Genomic DNA, 19934 nt, shown 5'->3' on the forward strand with positions numbered 1-19934 from the left:
CTTTTCTGTTTTGCAAATCCTTTTTTTGATTAATCTTAGGAAATAAATATTTTGACTGGATTTTTGACTTTCATGAGCTGTAAGCTATAATGTGTAATTTTAAATGTTTTACTTTACATGTAATGAATCTAGAATATATGAAAGTTTCACTTTTTGAAATAAGTTACCAAAAAAATTTAACTTTTTCACAATATTCTAATTTTTTGAGATGCACCTGCATATCAATGATTATATATTGGTTGCTATATTAATGATGTAGCAGTCAACATAATACTGAGAATCTTTCTTCTACAGAAACTGAAGAGTAGCTGTCAGTGTAGGAAGGGACAGGAAATTTGGCCTCTGCTGCGGTGCAGAACCCACGTGGTGCATGAGAGATCACGAGCGACAGATACATTTTACACATTCATCCATTTACTGCTGATTCATTCATTCGCTCATACACAATTCTCTATTACACAGTTCACTATATGAGGAAAGAGTGAACAAAAATGAGTGTATTCAGACATTACATACAACATATTCCAAATGACGAAAAAAATACTTAAAATGTGATCTGCCAATTCAGACTGAGGTGAATTGCCCCCAAAAAATCTAATTTTAATCTGATTTGGAATCACTTATGAATGTGGATTGGCTCGGGTTTGTAAATATCTTATTACACATGCTTGTTAGCCATTTAGACTACAAAAAACTAAATAAATTACATCTGAATCACACTGCATAAAAAAAAAATATTACTACATGAACTGCAAAAACTGTCCGTTTTAATGCAAAATTCATATTTACCTCATTCAGTGCATGCAGGATTTTGGAGCGAAAGGTGACTGTAGCGCACACTATGGCGATCAGCCAAAAATTGAGCATCACCCCTGAGGACTGGACCCCCTTCATCCGCTCATACTGGATCAAGAACGTAGCCAGCAACTAAAACACATCCAATTACAAAACACTTCAATTTTGTAAACATCAGGCTAGAAAAAACCATGACTAGACAACTTCTGAAACTGTAAACAATAATATGATATATGGGAGAATTTGTTTGACTTGTTTCCCTTTGCTCAAGGCAAGAAAACAGGAAACTTTCATGCCATTTGAAAATGAAATCAATGCAGAGCGAAGAGCAATTGACAAGCAAAGTAGTTAAATTCAGCACTTCCTTTTGTGAAAACCGGGTCTCACCATTGTAACGCCAAGCATTGTGGGGCTGACTAGGTAGACTGGGGCTATTGCAGCACCATGGCTTCTTTCCCAGAAAGAGTAGAAAACATCTGCCCAGCAGATAAGCCATAGGGTAAACCCAATAACCTGTTGGAGGAGAGTCACATGACCTTGAAACAGCTGTTGACCTAGGCAGAGTTATCAGTAAACACACTCCCAAAGCACACTGCTACATAAAAAGCATTGTACCGGAATCCTGTTTGTTAATACTCACTGTTTTGGCTCTGTTGAGGTGGGTCATGCATATGTATCCACGGTCATTTCTTTTGAGGTATAGGATGTAGAACGGTGCAAACAGCCAGAGGTAGAGGCAGGGAATCCAAACCAGCACTGTGTTCTGGAAACATGGTGTCAGGTCTGGATTGTGTGTTTGCCATGTCCGGTTCCAATCCTGAAAACATGAGAGGACAAAAGGGTGTTTCATTTCATCTCCGGAGATTCTTTGGACGAAACTTAGAAACAAAGTAACAACTGGAGTAGACACAGAGCTCTAGGCTGCCCAGCAAAGCACACAAAGGTCTAATGATGTGTGCAAGGAACAAACACTCTTGAGCGGATCTTTTAAGAGAACCAAAGTCAAGGATCTGTTCTGCACAACAGAGCAGAGCAGAGAGTCTTCAGCTTCTTGACAAAAACAAGTCTCCTTTAAGTAGTGACATCCAAAACATGCCTAAAAAATGAACTGAACCTTTTCTTACAAAGAAAATCTAATCTTGTTCTCTGTAGGGAGCGTCTCTTCCCATAATCCTGTCTCTGAGGAGGAATAATAGATCAATAAATAAAAGGCTGCTCTGCTAAATTTTCAAGACCAGGACATGAAATGTAATTTTCTTGACATTTGAGCTATTGAACTAAATGAACTTGTACAGCCATTCTTTTCTTTTTTCTTCCCCATTTTGGATTTGTAATGGCACTAATGTTGTGGATCTTTCAAAACCGGTCAAGAACACCACATTTCACTCCAAATTCACCGTAAGGAAGATATGTTTTGCTAAAAGAAAATAAGGCCTATGTTATGACCATTAAGACTTTTTGCATTGTGAAAATGTAAAAAAACGTAACACATTTTAACCGTAATTTCTCGTTATTGTAACAAGAAAAAAATTAAAAATGATTATTATTACGATTGTAAATGATTTATGTCATGGCAGTATTTGCTGTACCTTTAAATTACTGTAATACAAAAAAAGGTTGTTTGAACAATAAAGCTACACTTGAAAACATTTTCACCTCAAATTCCCAGTACTTTAACAAGGAAGAAAACAATTATTTAAACTTAAGTATATGTAGCACTAATTTTATGGAGTGATTGTAATACAAACAGAGATTGGTGAGCTTAAAAAAACAATGTTTAAAAAAATTACTTTGTTAAATAGCCTTCATTATTATTTGTATTATTATTATTATACATGTTTTTATATATATATTTTTTTTTTTTTACTTTAATATATGTTTTTTTCACCCTATGCCTCCAAACCTTTCATTGATAATCTTTCATTGCATTGTAGCCTTAGACAAACAAAGGACTAACAATGTAAACATAAAAGCTGAGAGCATTTCAAGAAAAGTAACATGTTTTCTTGGTATGCAGTCATCTGTCAGAGTGATTCATAAATTAACGCTTTGGCCCTCTGATCCTGAAGGGAAAATTGACTGCCTAAACCTGTCAAGACTACTACAACTAATACTGATAATCCACTGACCTGTCAGAACTTGCACGAACTGGAACACAAATAAACAAGACTTAATTATTTGTAAATATGACAAATAATTACATAAGTTCTCTAGTTAAGAGTAAACTATCTAGCATTAGAGGAATTAGCTAACCAAAAGCAAGTCAGAGCAGTGACAAGTCAACCCTTAAGCTTCACACTGTGATAACGACACACATTGAGCAGGTGATCGTGTTATAAATCACTCTTACATGAGACGGTTAGACTGTCATAGAGAAATATCAACACTACAGTATTAAAGTCCACAGAGAGTTATATGCATAGGTAGTTGCTGTGTCGCTAACCGGTTAGCATAGCAACGGTGGCTGCGTCTCAAAACCTACTAAGCTGTCTACCTAGGCAGTAAAATTCGGCGTTATAGGCGCATTCAACCCAAACTCATCTCTTCGGACGTGCAATTGATGCCTGAAAATACTCTGACCCCCACAACAAACGTCCAAACGCGCCTATGACGCCCCGAAATGATGCCTAGGTAGGCTGCTCGCTGTGTTTTGAGACACAGCCAAGTGTCTCCCGGTGAGCCTTGGCAATCTGTTGAAAACAAAATATAGTCAGAAAAATACAGTTCACGACAGTAGAACTGTTTATTTACTCACCCAAAATGGATCAGAACCGTCCAAACTACAGAAACTGTCAATACCCATTCGCCGCAGGAAGGATCTGTTAAAGTGGCTGTGTCGCTAACCGGTTAGCTTAGCAACGGTGGCTGCGTCTCAAAACCTACTACGCTGTCTACCTAGGCAGTAAAATTCGGCGTTATAGGCGCATTCAACCCAAACTCATCTCTTCGGACGTGCATTTGATGCCTGAAAATACTCTGACCCCCACAACAAACGTCCAAACGCGCCTATGACGCCCCGAAATGATGCCTAGGTAGGCTGCTCGCTGTGTTTTGAGACACAGCCAAGTGTCTCCCGGTGAGCCTTGGCAATCTGTTGAAAACAAAATATAGTCAGAAAAATACAGTTCACGACAGTAGAACTGTTTATTTACTCACCCAAAATGGATCAGAACCGTCCAAACTACAGAAACTGTCAATACCCATTCGCCGCAGGAAGGATCTGTTAAAGTGTGCTGGGGTTACACTGCCTCCGTTTCATAACCACTGCTCTGTGTGTTATGATGTAGTGATGTCCGGTTCGCGAACGAGTCGTTCGATTTAACCGGTTCTTCTTAGTGAACCTGTTGAACCAGTTCACCCAATCGGACTGAATCGTTTGTAACGGTTCGCGTCTCCAGTAAGCATTAATCCACAAATTACTTAAGTTATTCACTTTTTTTAACCAGGAGGACAGATTTGATATCATTACGTCATCGCGAATGACGTCAGTACGTTAGGGCGTAAAATAACAGATGAACCGGTTTATTGAAACGAACTGTCCGAAAGAACCGGTTCGCGGAAAAGAACCGGACTTCCCATCACTATTATGATGTTGGGGACCTGTATAGAAGTGGGATGCATGAGCTGAAATATAGGGGGCGCTGTCACTTCATCAATTTAACAACTAACGTAACGGGAGTCACACACATGACAGTATGGCAAGCTGTTTTTAAAAAATGTTCCCCTTTAAAACCGACTATTTTCCTGCTACTAGTACTTATGCATTACATTCTTAAAATGCTGGGTGATTTATGGGAGGTTCTTTTTTTCATTGTTGGGTAGTTTTTGTGTAACCAAGTTGTTGGGTTAGTGGCTTGGACAATCTCACTTACAGTTGAAACCCAGCCGTGAGGGGTTTTTACATCGTATACAGGAGAGAGCAATTAGGTGAATTAACGGTTTGTGTACATTTTATTTTATCTATACAGTCATTACTGTACTGTAGGCTAAGTCATTTTACTTTATGTAATGCAATAAATAGGGACAAGATGACAGTTAAAAGCACGTCGCAATGGTTGTTTCACGTGATGGAAACATCTGATGCCTTGCATTAAATAAAATAACTTTTTCGTAAAGATACTGAATTTAATTACTTTGAATGTTAAAATACATTCTTAGAACTGTGCACTGTTTATGTATAGGTGTGCTATAAGGAGTCAAACGAGGCATCTTTCTACTATTGCCGGTCTAATACTTAACTTGGAAGTTAATACTTACAGATTAATTTAGGGGATTTAAGTTGTTTTTGACCCAGTATTTTTTAGTGTACTAGTACTTATTTTTTAAATACTACTACTTATTCTTTATATACTACTACCTTTTTAAATATATACTAGTACTTATTCATTAGATACTAGATACTTTATACTTTACTAATTTTAAAAAAAGAGTAGATTTTTAGTCACTATTAACCTTTAGACCAAAGATATTCTGAACCTATTAGATACAAGTACTACTAAATGAATAGATAATGGGAAATAAAAAAAAGAAATAAAAAAGTACTATTAGAATGAAAATAGATACTAGTAAGTTTCAAGGATTAAATGTTAAATTGGCTTGCCATTCTAGATATGTGTCAAACTGCTTGTGAAAACCATGAAATTAAATCATAATGAGCTTGTATAATGAGCATCAACCTGAGCTTGATGACTTTTTAAGCTTTATCAGGTATACTGGCCAGGTTAAACAGAAATAATAAATATTGACTTCAGTCAAGGCACTTTGACACTTTGACAGATAGGCTACAGATAGTCATTTAGTGTTTAATGACCTTTACAAAACTGTCTTTCAGTAGAAAAGCCTCATCATTTGCATAGACTGTAGGTTATATTCTGATGTATTTGGCTGTAGGATGGTCCAAATGACTTGCTCCACCCACCAAAGCCAAGTCTGTCCATAAATTAAGGTTTAAAAATTAATAAAGATCATCCAAGGCACTCATTTTTGGATACTGCTCTAAGCATACACAGACACTGCAAAAAAGAAGAGGCTGTCGTAGCATGTACGTATTAGATTTATGCTTCGCTATATATATTGTGTATACATTATAAATGTAATTAAAACTTTAATTAAATATATATTTTATGAATAATATATATTTTGTAGCATCGAGTTATATTACTGTATCTTCAAAAAAATTAATAAAAAGCAAACTTTTCTTGGTTAACTGTAGTTTCAGTTAGGCTTTAATGGTAATATAATTTATTTGTTATTATTATTATAATTTTTTTTTTTTGTAAAATGTTAATTGACTAGTGTCCTCACATTTGCCTTATTTTAGGGTGACAAGTTGAAACTCTTGAAATGTTTTGTAAGAATTACCTGTTTATGCACTGCAGGGTTATTGAAATATTGCAGAGATCAAAAAACATCTGTAATTTTCTTATATTTAACCGTAAAAAATATTTTCTAAGGACATGCTGACTGTAAAATGTCCTGGAAATTTGTCATGCAAATCCAGTACTTAAACACAAAACAGGCTATATAAATTGGCACCAATATGTCAGTGGTGTGTGAGGAAGCTTTTACTGGACACACTCCATATAAGGAATGATCATGGGGACTTTATTATCACCTTTCAACAGGTTTACAGCTGTAGAGAATAAGTGGCCCTTGAGTGGCAAAGATATGGCTGTGGTTTGCCTGATTAGAATATAAAATAAGGCTACATGTTTGCACATCCATCAGTAGTGTCAAAAAGGCTAATACAGACAGATGATAAAACACATTTCGTATTACATCATAGAATAACTCACAGTAATACTTCAAGATGACCAAGCAACCAGAAAATGAAGACAGCAGCAAGTTCCTTTTCCTTGACAATGACTTCAAAAACAGCGGGGTGGCCCAGGCCGATTGGTCGACCAAAAAGATGGTGTGGATACCTTCAGAAAGGGAAGGTTTTCAGTCAGCCAGCATCAAAGAAGAGACAGGGAATGAGGTGGTGGTTGAGTTCGACAATGGACAGAAGGTGACTGTCAGCAAAGATGAAATCCAGAAAATGAACCCACCCAAGTTCAACAAGGTTGAAGACATGGCTGCACTGACCTGTCTGAATGAGGCCTCAGTGCTGCACAACATCAGGGAGAGGTATTTCTCAGGTCTCATTTATGTAAGTTCATTCAAACTTCACCTTACACAGTTGGTTAAACTACAAAAGTCTTTATTTATGATCATTTCTCAGTCATAGGGGTTTTCAAAACAGGGCACACAGACTTCCATTTCTTTTTATAATTAATGTCAAAAACAGTTGCTACTTATTTGCTTTTATGGAAACTGTGATACTTTTTTTTAGGTTTCTTTGATGAGTAGAAAATTCAGAAGTACAGCATTTATTTGAAATAGACATTTGGAACAATGTAAAAGTGTTTACAGTCACTTTTGATCAAATTAATGTATCCTTGCTGACTAAAAGTATGAATTTCTTTAATATTAATTAAAGAAATTCATTTATTCATTTCTAATTTCTTTCAAAAAGAAAAAAAAAGAAAACTTACTGACCCCAAACTTTTGAATGGTAGTGTATATGAGTCTTTATACATTCAATATTATGCAGTACACTTATTTTATTTAAAATATATGCATTTATACTTTAGAATGGGGGTCACTTCCAAGGGCATCATCATATCCGGGAGTCTTTGTATCTAAAAAGTTGAAAATGCCTTATAGTGTGGAAAAAATTAAGCATATTTAGTATGATATTGCAGTTTCCTGGCATACATTTTGAATATTTATTTGATATTTATTCCAATCCAGACTTACTCAGGCCTCTTCTGTGTGGTGGTGAACCCCTATAAGTTCTTGCCCATCTACTCTGAGAAGATCATTGAGATGTATAAGGGGAAGAAGCGTCATGAGGTTCCTCCCCACATCTATGCTGTCACTGATAATGCCTATAGGAACATGCTGCAAGGTGACCACCAGTCTTAACTCACTGAATGCACCTTATAAAAACTATTAGAAAATTCACAGGCTTACTGTGGTTGGTATAGAACAAAAATCATGGATTTCTTCCCTAAAGTAATTCTTTCAGTGTTGTGTAATTGTGCAACGCAAATATAGAATAATAAGGAAACTGTAAAAATGAAGATTATTCATAGTTGTTCAGTCCAGCAGAGCCAGCTGTGTATTGGAGAGTGTGTGTGTGTGTGTCAGAGACTGTGTTTTACAGGCTGTGGATTAAAGGCATCAGAATTGCCATACAAGGGGCCTTTCCCTTTCTCACTGAATTTTTTTTACAGCTATTTTTGGAAGGATGAACTGAAGTTAATCTCACCCTGTACTCAATTTAGAATATGTAAGATTTTGGAGGTTGGGATCTCCAGTGAACAATAGTGGAGTTTGTGTTTAGACAGCCGGGCCCCTTGTTAATCTCGTTCAGGTTCTTAACTGTGACAATTCATGCATTTCTTGTCCTGTCCTTGTACCGAGTTCAAATGTTTCTGTTTCTTTCTCCACAGAGCGTGAAGACCAGTCTATTCTCTGCACGTGAGTTCTAAATGCCCTACGTATTGTTTGCTCCATATACTCTTAAAAATACATTTCTAATGAAACTAGTCCTTTAATCTCAAGGAAACTCAGGAAAGAAGTATCCACTGTTTCTGTGAGGCACCATTCAGTAAAGATGTAATCAGCAGATACATTTGCAAGAATTACCAGAGCTTGAGTTTGACTGGTCAAATATCACATGGGCCATTTATATGCACTATATCATCAAATTTGCTAAGCAGCCTGACATGTAAATTATTATGCAAATGATTATGTGACATGTGGCAGCATTCTTTAATGTGTGTTTAATAGTGGTGAGTCAGGTGCAGGAAAAACGGAAAACACCAAAAAAGTCATCCAGTACCTTGCAGTTGTGGCATCATCACACAAAGGGCAGAAAGATGCTGGATCTGTGAGTTCCAAGTTTCAATCATTTAACTGACTAACATGTCATACAGTATCTGTTATAATAACAGTTTTTGCATGCCCTCATTACTGATAAGGTTTTGATAACAGTGTATTGTTTGATTAGAATAATAGTCATGTCTTTATGATAGGATATAAACGCGTCAGCACTAAAAAAGATATATTTAAATATGACATGCAAGGTGCACTACTGTGGGTCATTTACAATTGTGTCCATACAGATATGCTTCTGCATGTGCTTTGTGATTTTGGAAGGCTGTTCATGAAACAAAACACAACTGTTGGATTGATTACTGTTGATTATTTTTTGCAATAATTCACTGAATATACAGATCTGAAATAAATAATCACTGGACATCAAATACACAACTTTTCAATTTTAACTCAATTCATTATTTACCCCCATTTAGCAACAAAAAGGACCCCAGTTAGCATATGTGAGTACCTAAGCTTATTGTCATACATTTTTGGATGTCAATCATGAATTATGAATTAAACATGGCTACAACCTGAATGGCCTTTTACTTTAATATATACTAAACTATAATATGTAAAGTACACTAGAAGAGCTTTTATTTTATAGTTTGACTGCATTGAATCACAATGAATAACATTTGCTTTGTCTGTTTGTTTAGGGTGAGCTAGAGAAGCAGCTCCTGCAGACCAATCCTATTCTGGAGGCATTTGGCAATGCAAAGACCATCAAAAATGATAATTCCTCAAGATTCGTGAGTTAACAATTCATTGTTTTGGTATTGAATATTTGCTCATTATCATCAACATTAGTGTAAAAACGTTTGCTGTTTTTCCTTCTCAGGGTAAATTTATTAAAATCAACTTTGACAACACAGGCTACATCGTTGGAGCAAACATTGAAACCTGTATCCTAATAAATCTTTCCACTGAATCTGAACAGTTTGACATCCAAATCAGTTCCAAAACATATTTAGACTTGCTGTACATCATAAAGTCAAGCACATTCATTTTCACCTTAATGACGTAATGAATCCAGACCTCCTGGAAAAGTCTCGATGTATCCGTCAGGCCAAAATCGAGAGATCCTTCCACATCTTCTACTACATGGTGGCTGGAGCCAAAGACAACATGCGAGGTGGGTGAGGACCGGGAATTTCTATTACAGCAGCTTTGTATTGAGTCTTATGTAATTACATTCACAAATACAGATCAGCTAATTTTGTCAGTTTATTAGTTTTAGTAGACAGTTTTAGACATCATTTCAGACATACCACTAGCAGTCATTCTCTTCCACAGATGAGCTCTTGCTAGAGGACTTTGGTAACTACCGGTTCCTGGTGGCTGGGCATGTGCAGGTACAAAACCAGCAAGATGATGAGATGCTTGAAGAGACTCTGGAAGCCATGGAGGTCCTGGGCTTCAATGAGGAAGAAAGAATTGGTATATAACAAAGCAATGACTAGTTTTATAACTTAATATCCTATCTTTTCATGCTGTTTTACATGAAGTGTTGTGTTACTTTTAGGCATGTTGAAATTATGTTCTACTGTGCTGCAACTGGGGAACATTGAGTTCAAAGCAGAGAAAAACCAGGAGCAGGCCAGCATGCCAGACAACACAGGTAAACAATCAGTCCAGAGGGATTCATCTGTAATGTTGCTCTTATGCCGAACTATCCCGACTAAACCAAAATGCTCATATGTTGTGGTAAATGCATCCACCAGCTGCACAGAAAGTGTGCCATCTGCAGGGGATTAATGTGACTGACTTCACCAAAGCTATACTCACTCCTCGCATCAAAGTAGGCCGAGAGCTGGTACAGAAGGCACAGACCAAAGAACAGGTGCATTACCACACGATGCCATACAGCTATAATGCATTATTTTTAAGATTTCAGCAGATTTTTTTTTTATTTGTATATACAGTATATATCCATTTATTTAATATAATATGTCCATTTATCAGGCTGACTTTGCAGTTGAAGCCTTGGCCAAGGCTATGTATGACCGTCTGTTTCGCTGGATCTTGGCACGTGTCAACAAGGCTCTAGATAAGACAAAGCGTCAGATAGCCTCTTTTCTGGGCATCTTAGACATTGCTGGGTTTGAGATTTTTGAGGTGAGTTCGAAAGTCTTCATTAACAGATTCTAAAATCCAAATGTGAACTTTCAAACTCAAAGCTTTCCTTTTTTGCCTTTCTCACAGGATAACTCATTTGAGCAGCTGTGCATCAACTACACCAATGAGAAACTGCAACAGCTCTTCAATCACACTATGTTCATCCTGGAGCAGGAGGAGTACAAGAAAGAAGGCATTGAGTGGAGCTTTATTGACTTTGGCCTGGACCTCCAACCCTGCATTGAGCTCATTGAGAGACCGGTCAGTTTATAAACAACACCATTTATACATATTAAGTGTAATAAATTATCTTTGATTATCTTTAAGTCACTCAGTCATGACATTTCTCTTGGTTTTCCCTTACAGAACAATCCTCCAGGTATCCTAGCTCTGCTAGATGAGGAGTGCTGGTTTCCAAAGGCAACGGATGTTTCCTTTGTCGAAAAACTCACAAACACTCACTCAAGCCACTGCAAATTCTCTAAACCTAAGAATCTAAAGGAGAAGACTTTCTTCACTGTGCAACACTATGCTGGCAAGGTATTCAAAAGTCTGGGGTCAGAAAAGATATATATTTAAAATATTAATAAAATGCATTAAATTTACTGATTTAAAGTTGAGCCGTTGTAAAGCAAAGTACTTAACATGAGATCACTATGAGAAAAAATATATGATTGCTATAATAATAATGTTTTAATTTGATTTAGGTGGATTATAATGCCACATCTTGGTTGACTAAAAACATGGACCCACTCAATGACAATGTCACAGCCCTGCTGTGTAACTCTTCCAGTGCTTTTGTTCAGGACATCTGGAAAGATGGTTAGTTTTTGTCAGGATAAATAATAACACGGTTTACTTAAAGGGATAGTTCACCCAAAAATGAAAATTTGATGTTTATCTGCTTACCCCAGGGCATCCAAGATGTAGGTGACTTTGTTTCTTCAGTACAACACAAACAGAGATTTTTAACTCAAACCGTTGCAGTCTGTCAGTCTTATAATAGAGGTGAATGGGAATCACGGCTTTGAGAGTAAAAAAAACATACACAAACAAAACCGAAAGGAGAACTTCAGCAGAATGTTCATGCTGCTCTTTTACGTATACTGAAAGTGAATAGTGACGAAATGCTATCAAGCTCCAAAATGGACAAAAACCTAAAGGTTATTTAATGGCACCGATGGTTCCATGAGAAACCTTTTAACACCCATGGAGCCTTTCCATTGCACACAAGTTCTTTATAGTGGAAAATGTTTCTCACACTAAGAAAAAAAAATGGTTCACAGTTCTTTGAGGAACCCAAAATGGTTATTTTATTGCTATGAAAACCTTTATTTTTGAACCTTTATTCTTAAAGGGATAGTTCACCCAAAAATGAAAATTTGATGTTTATCTGCTTACCCCCAGGGCATCCAAGATGTAGGTGACTTTGTTTCTTCAGTAGAACACAAACGGAGATTTTTAACACAAACCGTTGCAGTCTGTCAGTCTTATAATAGAGGTGAATGGGAATCACGGCTTTGAGAGTAAAAAACATACACAAACAAAACCAAATTAAACCCTAAGGCTCGTGACTATACATTGATGTGTAAAGACACAAAACGATCGGTCTGTGCAAGAAACTGAACAGTATTTATCTCGTTTTTTACCTATGATTCACCGCAATGTCCGAACTGTCCCGAGTGCATTCTCAACAGCCGGCGCGTGACGCGTCTTCTTCTTCTTCTTCTTGCTTTACGGCAGATCGCAGACTTATAAGTGCATTACCGCCACCTATCTCTCAAATGGACCATTGACACTCTATCTACTGAGCAGAAAGACAGTACTGTATTCTCTATAAAGAAAGCTTTTATTTGTCTCAAATTCTTTATTTGAAACGCAACTGGTCTAAAATGTATTTTGAAAGAAATCCCTGTGTTCCCACAGTGGACCGTGTGGTGGGTTTGGAAACCATGGCTAAAATGGCTAAGTCTGATAGCGCAGCTCCCACTGCTTCCAAGTCCAAGAAAGGCATGTTCCGCACCGTAGGACAGCTGTACAAAGAGTCTCTTGGCAAGCTCATGACGACTCTCCATAACACTCAACCAAATTTTGTACGCTGCATCATTCCCAACCATGAAAAAAGGGTATGCCACAGCAAATATCAAAATATAGTGCTTCATATCTGTATTTAGTGGTATATCTAAGATGACTTTTCCAAAAGGTAGACAAGAGCAGGTTTCACATGATTTGTTATATGGGATTTAAACATAAATTATACTCTTTACCCCAAGAGTATGCATACAGTTAAAAAAATTTAACTATAGTAAAAGCAGTAGTAAAATAGAGTGAAAATTCACTGCTTTTGTCCTTAGTCTGGCAAGATAGCTGCCCACCTGGTTCTCGAGCAGCTGCGCTGTAATGGTGTACTGGAAGGGATCCGTATCTGTCGCCAGGGCTTCCCCAATCGCATCGTCTTTCACGAGTTCCGCCAGCGGTGAGTCATTTCTGAAACACATACCTGAGCACTTCAAATACAGAGTTTGTAGATTTGGATGTTTCTAATTGGCCGGAATACTGATCACAATCTTGATTATTTCCAAGCTATGAGATCCTAGCTGCTGGGGCTATTCCTAAAGGATTCATGGATGGAAAACAAGCCTGTACACTTATGGTGAGTTGAGCAAAATATACTTATATATATATATAAATACATAAATATACTTATATATTTACACTGTACTGACAATGCAATTTTTATTTTTTTAATTATTTATCGTTCATTGATGACAATTCATCCCTGCTTTTTAACCATCAGATCAAACATCTAGACTTGGACACCAACCTGTACAGGATTGGTCTGAGCAAGATATTTTTCCGCACGGGAGTGTTGGCACAGCTGGAGGAAGAACGTGACCTGAAACTGACTGATATCATAATTGCCTTCCAGGCCCAGGCCCGTGGCTTTCTTAGCAGAAAGTGAGTTCTTGTTAAATAAATGCAAATATACTGTATACCATCTACCTTTGAAGCTTCTTGCTGTAATTGTAGTTTCACTGTGGCTAAAGACAAAAAGTAAACCACTCTATCTTAAAAATCTTGAAATTTACAGGGCATTCAGCAAGAAACAAAAGCAGCTGATAGCCATGAAAGTGATTCAGAGGAACTGCGCTGTTTATCTGACACTCAGGAACTGGCAGTGGTGGAGACTTTTCACTAAAGTAAGTCCTAAACACAAATTCAGAGTTCTGGCATGAAACTCTAGATGCCGCAGTCCGATAGGTCAAACTCAATCTGACATAATGACATTATCATCACATGGCGTAGCTGATTGGTCTTTTTGTATCAGCAGCCAATGAGCTTGCTGCTCAACATTCAAATACTTGACTGCTAGTGCTTGCTGTGGCAGTTGCAGCACGCTTCAGAAACCCCCCCACCTTCCCCAGCTCCACCTGTATAGATCTGCTACGGGGTGATTTCACATATGCTATATGGGGGTTATTTCATATGTTATATGTGCAGCACCAGCATTTCTTACATGCTCACAGCAGCATGTTGTGGATGTATTGGCAGTAGCAAGTCCTGGTTCTTGCTCTACAGCAGCAGCAGATCTATTCCGCCAAGACCAAACACATTCACATTGTCATGTACATTACCATGCCAAACCCTCCGAGAGTTGTCATGACAGAACTACACATATCCATGTAAATTTAAATACCAATGTGGTCATTTTGGGGTCAATTTATGTTTCTGTTTAGGTAAAACCCCTGCTTCAGGTGACTAGTCAAGAAGAGGAGATGAATCAAAAGGAGGAGGAGCTTCAGAAAGCCAAAGAAATTGCCCAGAAGTCTGAAGCTGAACTTAAGGAGATCACACAGAAACACAACCAGGTACAAGGGCAGAACAATATGTGATCCAAACTCAACTACAATGGTGCATTCATTCATACTGATCCCTCACTATCAATACACCCATATTGGCTGGAGTGCAGGTAGTTGAGGAGAGAAACCAGATACAAGCCAAACTACAGGAGGAGGCAGAGTTGTATGCAGAGTCTGAGGAGGTGAGGATACGGCTGGAGGCCAAGAAGCAAGAGCTGGAGGAAGTCCTGCATGAGATGGAGGCTCGACTCGAGGAGGAGGAGGAGCGAAGCCAGGTCTTTCAGCAAGAGAAGGCGAATCTGCAACAACAACTCAAGGTTGAGTGGTGATCAGTTATCACAGACTAAGTGGAACAATAATGAGAATTTAATTTGCTAATTGTAATTTTACTGTAATTTTTTCTCTCCATCTCATTTTTGTCAAAGCATAAGATTTGGAAAAGAAAATGGAAAAAGTAAATAAGAAAACTGTACTCATCAATTGTTTTGTGCAGGATTTAGAGAAACATTTAGTAGAAGAAGAAAATGCCAGACAGAAGCTTCAACTGGAAAGTGGGGCTACAGATGGGAAGATTAAGACACTTGAGGAAGATCTTTTCATCGTGGAAGATCAAAACTGCAAGTTGCAGAAGGTTTGTAGAAGGTTTCACCAGGCGATATTTTTATCTGGATCATCATTATACTTTTTGTGAAAAATGAATATCAGATCTGAGTAATATGGCTGCTGCTTCTGTGTGTTTTTAGGAGAAGCAACAGTTGGAGGAGCGGTTAGCTGACTTTTGCTCCAACCTTGCTGAGGAGGAAGAGAAATCCAAAAACTTGACTAAGCTGAAGGCTAAACATGAATCTATGATTTCAGATCTTGAAGGTTTTTTCATTGTGACTTTTGGTTTTATAGTATGGAATTGTCTGTAGTTGAAAATAATTTGAATCCTAACCAAATTAATTGATATATCAATAATAAGTAAATACCTCAAGTAAATACCGTGAAGCATTTGCCATTTCTGTGTGTCTGTGCAGTTCGAATGAAGAAGGAAGAGAAAAGTCGGCAGGATGTCGAGAAAGCTAAACGTAAACTGGAGACTGAGTATAATGATGTACAGGAACAACTAAAGGACACACAGACCCAGATAGCAGAACTCAAGACACAACAAGCCAGAAGTGAAGTGGAAATTCAGGAGCTTCAGGCATGGTACATTGTTACTCACATGACTGTTCAAAGACATTGCTTCACTGCTCATTGTAAACTGTAACCAGATCATCTGTATATTGACCAGCATAGAAAAAGAATCAACTCAGAAGAGCAATGCTCTGAAAAAGATACCGGAAATGGATGGGCTTGTCTCAGAGCTTCAAGATGAGCTCGAAGCTGAGCGGGAGACTTGTAGAATGTCAGAAAAGGCCAGAAAGGAGCTGGAAGAAGAGCTGTCGGCCCTGAGGACGGAACTGGAGGACTCACTAGACACCACAGCAGCACAACAAGAGCTACGGTGATTATTTAAATGTGTAGCTTATTTTATAGTTATTTATTACTTTTTACCATTTACATGGAACATGGTAGAGTAGATATTAGCCTTAGCCTCTTTTTTGGACAGGGCTAAGAGAGAGCAGGAGGTGGCAATGCTGAAGAAGTTGATAGAAGACGAAGGCCGAAGCCACGAGGCTCAAGTGAATGAGATTAAACAAAAACATGCTCAGTCTGTAAATGAACTTGGTGAACAGCTAGAGCAAACCAAACGGGTAAGAAAACTGCTTAACATTGGCATATAGCAAAAAATTACAGTGCTAAAACAACATTAACCATTCAATTGGGTACTTCAGTATTTTTAATCTTGTAAGTAATATCCTACCAAATGATTAAAATGAAATAAACTGAACCTGAAACACAGGCCAAGGCCAATCTGGAAAAGGCGAAACAGGCCTTAGAGAAGGAGGTTGTAGACTTGAATGGAGACCTTCGCTCACTGAGTAATGCCAAGCAGGATGTGGAACAGAAGAAGAAAAAGGTGGAGACCCAGCTTGCTGACCTTCAGACTCGCTTCAGTGAGAGCGAAAAGAAGAGGGAAGAGCTTGGAGATGCAGTGTCTAAACTGACTGTGAGTTTTACATTCAGACATGTGCTCTGAATAAACACTTATAAATGATTACTATAGATACAATGCGGGGTTTCTGTATAGAAACACCTGATTTATGGATGTCTTTTGTAAAAACTCTCAGATGGAGTATAACAATGTGAATAGCATCCTCAATGAAGCAGAGAGCAAGAACATCAAGCTGAGTAAAGATGTTGCTAGTCTCAACTCACAGCTCCAGGATACACAGGTATTGTATAATCTAAAGCAGGGGTTTTCAAACTGGAGTCATTATAAAACATTTCATTGTGATTTCTAAACACTGAAGTCATTTTTTTTATTTTTATTATTGTCAGATAAAAAAAATGATTTACAGATAATATTTTACACAAATTTATGTTTTTTTTTTTTTTTTACTGAATAAATGGGTCTTTGTGCATATAGCTACCTTTATATTTTAGGAATCATAATTAGGGTTAAAAAAAAATAATTGTGACAGAATTATGATTTTGAGAAGCACTTGGCTCTTGATGTTTTGCCTATCTGCCTATTTAGGAGTTACTTGCTGAGGAGACCCGTCAAAAAATAAATTTTTCCACTCGGCTACGTCAAATGGAGGATGAACGAAACAGTCTGCTAGAACAAATAGAAGAAGAGGCAGAAGCCCGAAGGAACGTGGAGAGACAGGCCTCCAGCCTTACCACACAGGCCAGTCACTCGCATTTGCAAAGAACACCCTCAAAAATGTCATTAAGCATCTCAGTATATGACAATCAGTTGTGCCAAAATAAAAAAACAAATGTACAAATGAGGCAAATTTCATTTACAATAAGTTTGCTCCTACTATAGTTGTCAGATGCAAAGAAGAAGCTGGATGAATACTCCAGCAATTTCCAAATGCTTGAAGAAAGCAAGAGACGGCTACAGAGGGATCTGGAAGCCACAACTGGAGAGTTTGAGGAGAAAGCTGCAGCCTATGACAAGCTAGAGAAGGCCAAGAATAATCTTCAGCAAGAGTTGGAGGATGTGCTGATGGACCTGGACAACCAGAGACAGCTGGTTTCAAATCTGGAGAAGAAACAATGGAAATTTGACCAGGTTGCATTTCTATGCTTCAGCTAATTTCAGCTATCCTAATTTCGTCAGCACAATTACTGTTACTAAGTGATTTTTTATCTCATTAAGATGCTTGCTGATGAGAAGACCATCTCCAGCAAGTATGCTCAGGAGCGTGACTGCGCAGAGGCAGAGGCACGGGAGAAAGAGACCAAATGTTTGGCCATCACCCGAGCGCTCGAAGAATCCCAGGGTTCCTTACGAGAGTTAGAGAAACTCAGTAAGACACTTCGCACTGAGATGGAAGATCTGATCAGTTCAAAGGACGACGTGGGCAGAAATGTAAGTTGTGTTTTACAGTAGCATGAATCTTGGACAGTAGTTAATAGTCAACTTAGAGACAGTTGTCTGAAATTAGATTATTAAATGTTGCGTATAAAAAATACGGAAGGTCCATGAGCTGGAGAAGGCAAAACGTGGATTGGAGGCTCGAGTGGAAGAGATGACAATTCAAATGGAGGAACTTGAGGATGAATTACAGACTGCAGAGGATGCTAAACTCCATCTGGAAGTCAATATGCAGGCCCTCAAAGTCCAGTTTCAAAGAGACCTGCAGGTCAGAGAGGAGCAAAATGAAGAGAAGAGGAAACAACTGCTGAAGCAGGTGAAGATTGATTTCTTTAATTTTATTTTTGTTGCTCAATGGGTAAGCAATATCTGATTTTGTAGGTCTTCCTGAACTGCATGACACTTCTTGTAGACTCCTTACCCTCCTCCAGTCAGCAATTGGGGGAAAAAAAGTTATTCTGTTGTAATATTTTCCCACTTGTCACACAGGTACGTGAGCTTGAGACTGCGCTAGAAGATGAGCAGAAAATGAGAACTTCATTGGCAGCTGCCAAGAAGAAACTTGAGGGGGATTTGCAGGACCTTGAAGACCAAATTGATGCAATCAGTAGGGCGAGAGATGAGGCCATTAAACAGCTCCGCAAGACTCAGGTCAGAGGGTTAAACCTTCAAATTCTTTTGGAGTTTCCCAAGCCTTTATCAAACTTCATCTATGTTAGGTTTCTTTTTTTACATGACAGACACAGATGAAAGATTCCCAGAGGGAGCTGGAAGATGCAAGAGCATCCCACAAGGAGGTTCTTTCCGAAGCTAGAGAATCTGAGAGAAAGGCCAGAGCCATGGAGGCAGAAATCTTACACCTACAGGAGGTATACATGATACCAAATGGCTGATTGCAATAGGCTTAAATATCTTGCCATACAATTGTCAATTTCTTCGTAGGAACTGGCTACAGCAGAGAGAGCCCGCAAACAGGCTGAGCGAGAGAGAGATGAGATAGCAGGGGAGATGGCAAGTGGCTCATTTGGAAAGTATGTTGGGAATTGATATTTGCAAAGATATTTGGAAAAATACAATTACTTTGAATACTTTAAATTTTAAAACTGTAAAATACAATTTGCAATGACTGTCCACTGATAGATCTGGCATGTCAGATGAGAGGCGTCGTCTGGAAGCCAAAATTCAACAGCTGGAAGAGGAACTTGATGAGGAACAGGCAAACATGGAGACGCTCAATGAGAGACTGCGGAGAAGTGTGCAGGAGGTGATTGGGTTAATGTGCCATTCATCTACTTGTAGGCTGTAGCGAAAGTGTTCTTTCGAGGTGATGATAACGCAGATAATTTTCATTTATAACTAGGTGGATCAGCTGACCAGCGAGCTGCATGTTGAACGCTCCAATGCTCAGAGGATGGAGAGTGGCTGGCAGCAAATGGAGAGGCAAAACAAAGAACTGAGGGCCAAGCTGCTGGAGATGGAGGGACAGGTCAAGTCCAAGCAACGGGCCTCTGTAGCTGCACTAGAGACCAAGTTACAACAAATGGAGGACCAAGTGGACCATGAGAGCAGGTAAGATCATCAGTGTTAAGATGGATTTGGCTGTAAAGACAAAGGGATTTCAACTAGTCGTTTTTTTTTTTTTTTTTAACCGAGAGAGACAAGCTCCACGGAGGAGCAGGACAGAGCAGGACACAGACGCACGCATCCAGGAACGTCGCGTGCACACTCTAAAAATAGCTCACTGAAAGTTCTAATGG

At 38.3% G+C, this 19934-nt stretch overlaps 2 protein-coding genes across 3 annotated transcripts in view; one reads left to right on the forward strand and one right to left on the reverse strand.

Annotated features, from left to right (window-relative positions):
* Window positions 1-3619, reverse strand: part of LOC107721490 (multidrug resistance-associated protein 1-like) — a 19864-nt gene extending 16245 nt beyond the window's left edge. For both annotated transcript variants that reach the window (XM_016529517.1, XM_016529516.1), the window contains exons 1-4: window positions 3551-3619; window positions 1436-1612; window positions 1183-1308; window positions 790-927 (exon numbers count right to left, since the gene is read on the reverse strand). In XM_016529517.1, the coding sequence (XP_016385003.1) occupies window positions 790-927; window positions 1183-1308; window positions 1436-1612; window positions 3551-3598 (489 nt within the window). In that variant the 5' untranslated portion in view covers window positions 3599-3619. The remainder of the gene's footprint in view (window positions 1-789; window positions 928-1182; window positions 1309-1435; window positions 1613-3550) is intronic.
* Window positions 3620-5774: 2155 nt separating this feature from the next.
* myh11b (myosin, heavy chain 11b, smooth muscle) overlaps window positions 5775-19934 on the forward strand; it is a 14995-nt gene continuing 835 nt past the window's right edge. Inside the window, exons 1-39 of the mRNA XM_016529519.1 lie at window positions 5775-5836; window positions 6593-6946; window positions 7591-7747; window positions 8295-8322; window positions 8635-8745; window positions 8863-8866; window positions 9384-9476; window positions 9566-9629; window positions 9761-9859; window positions 10021-10164; window positions 10250-10345; window positions 10449-10567; window positions 10690-10842; window positions 10930-11103; window positions 11209-11382; window positions 11550-11664; window positions 12769-12968; window positions 13197-13318; window positions 13426-13495; window positions 13640-13800; window positions 13934-14042; window positions 14580-14711; window positions 14813-15019; window positions 15196-15333; window positions 15446-15569; window positions 15722-15893; window positions 15979-16191; window positions 16297-16441; window positions 16591-16797; window positions 16919-17023; window positions 17329-17481; window positions 17623-17871; window positions 17959-18171; window positions 18281-18493; window positions 18667-18828; window positions 18918-19046; window positions 19120-19208; window positions 19318-19441; window positions 19538-19746. Of these exons, the coding sequence (XP_016385005.1) occupies window positions 6605-6946; window positions 7591-7747; window positions 8295-8322; window positions 8635-8745; window positions 8863-8866; window positions 9384-9476; window positions 9566-9629; window positions 9761-9859; window positions 10021-10164; window positions 10250-10345; window positions 10449-10567; window positions 10690-10842; window positions 10930-11103; window positions 11209-11382; window positions 11550-11664; window positions 12769-12968; window positions 13197-13318; window positions 13426-13495; window positions 13640-13800; window positions 13934-14042; window positions 14580-14711; window positions 14813-15019; window positions 15196-15333; window positions 15446-15569; window positions 15722-15893; window positions 15979-16191; window positions 16297-16441; window positions 16591-16797; window positions 16919-17023; window positions 17329-17481; window positions 17623-17871; window positions 17959-18171; window positions 18281-18493; window positions 18667-18828; window positions 18918-19046; window positions 19120-19208; window positions 19318-19441; window positions 19538-19746 (5519 nt within the window). The 5' untranslated portion in view covers window positions 5775-5836; window positions 6593-6604. The remainder of the gene's footprint in view (window positions 5837-6592; window positions 6947-7590; window positions 7748-8294; window positions 8323-8634; window positions 8746-8862; window positions 8867-9383; window positions 9477-9565; window positions 9630-9760; window positions 9860-10020; window positions 10165-10249; window positions 10346-10448; window positions 10568-10689; window positions 10843-10929; window positions 11104-11208; window positions 11383-11549; window positions 11665-12768; window positions 12969-13196; window positions 13319-13425; window positions 13496-13639; window positions 13801-13933; window positions 14043-14579; window positions 14712-14812; window positions 15020-15195; window positions 15334-15445; window positions 15570-15721; window positions 15894-15978; window positions 16192-16296; window positions 16442-16590; window positions 16798-16918; window positions 17024-17328; window positions 17482-17622; window positions 17872-17958; window positions 18172-18280; window positions 18494-18666; window positions 18829-18917; window positions 19047-19119; window positions 19209-19317; window positions 19442-19537; window positions 19747-19934) is intronic.

Source organism: Sinocyclocheilus rhinocerous, unplaced genomic scaffold (assembly GCF_001515625.1).
Source record: "Sinocyclocheilus rhinocerous isolate Xijiao unplaced genomic scaffold, SAMN03320098_v1.1 scaffold481, whole genome shotgun sequence".
Classification (NCBI taxonomy): domain Eukaryota; kingdom Metazoa; phylum Chordata; class Actinopteri; order Cypriniformes; family Cyprinidae; genus Sinocyclocheilus; species Sinocyclocheilus rhinocerous.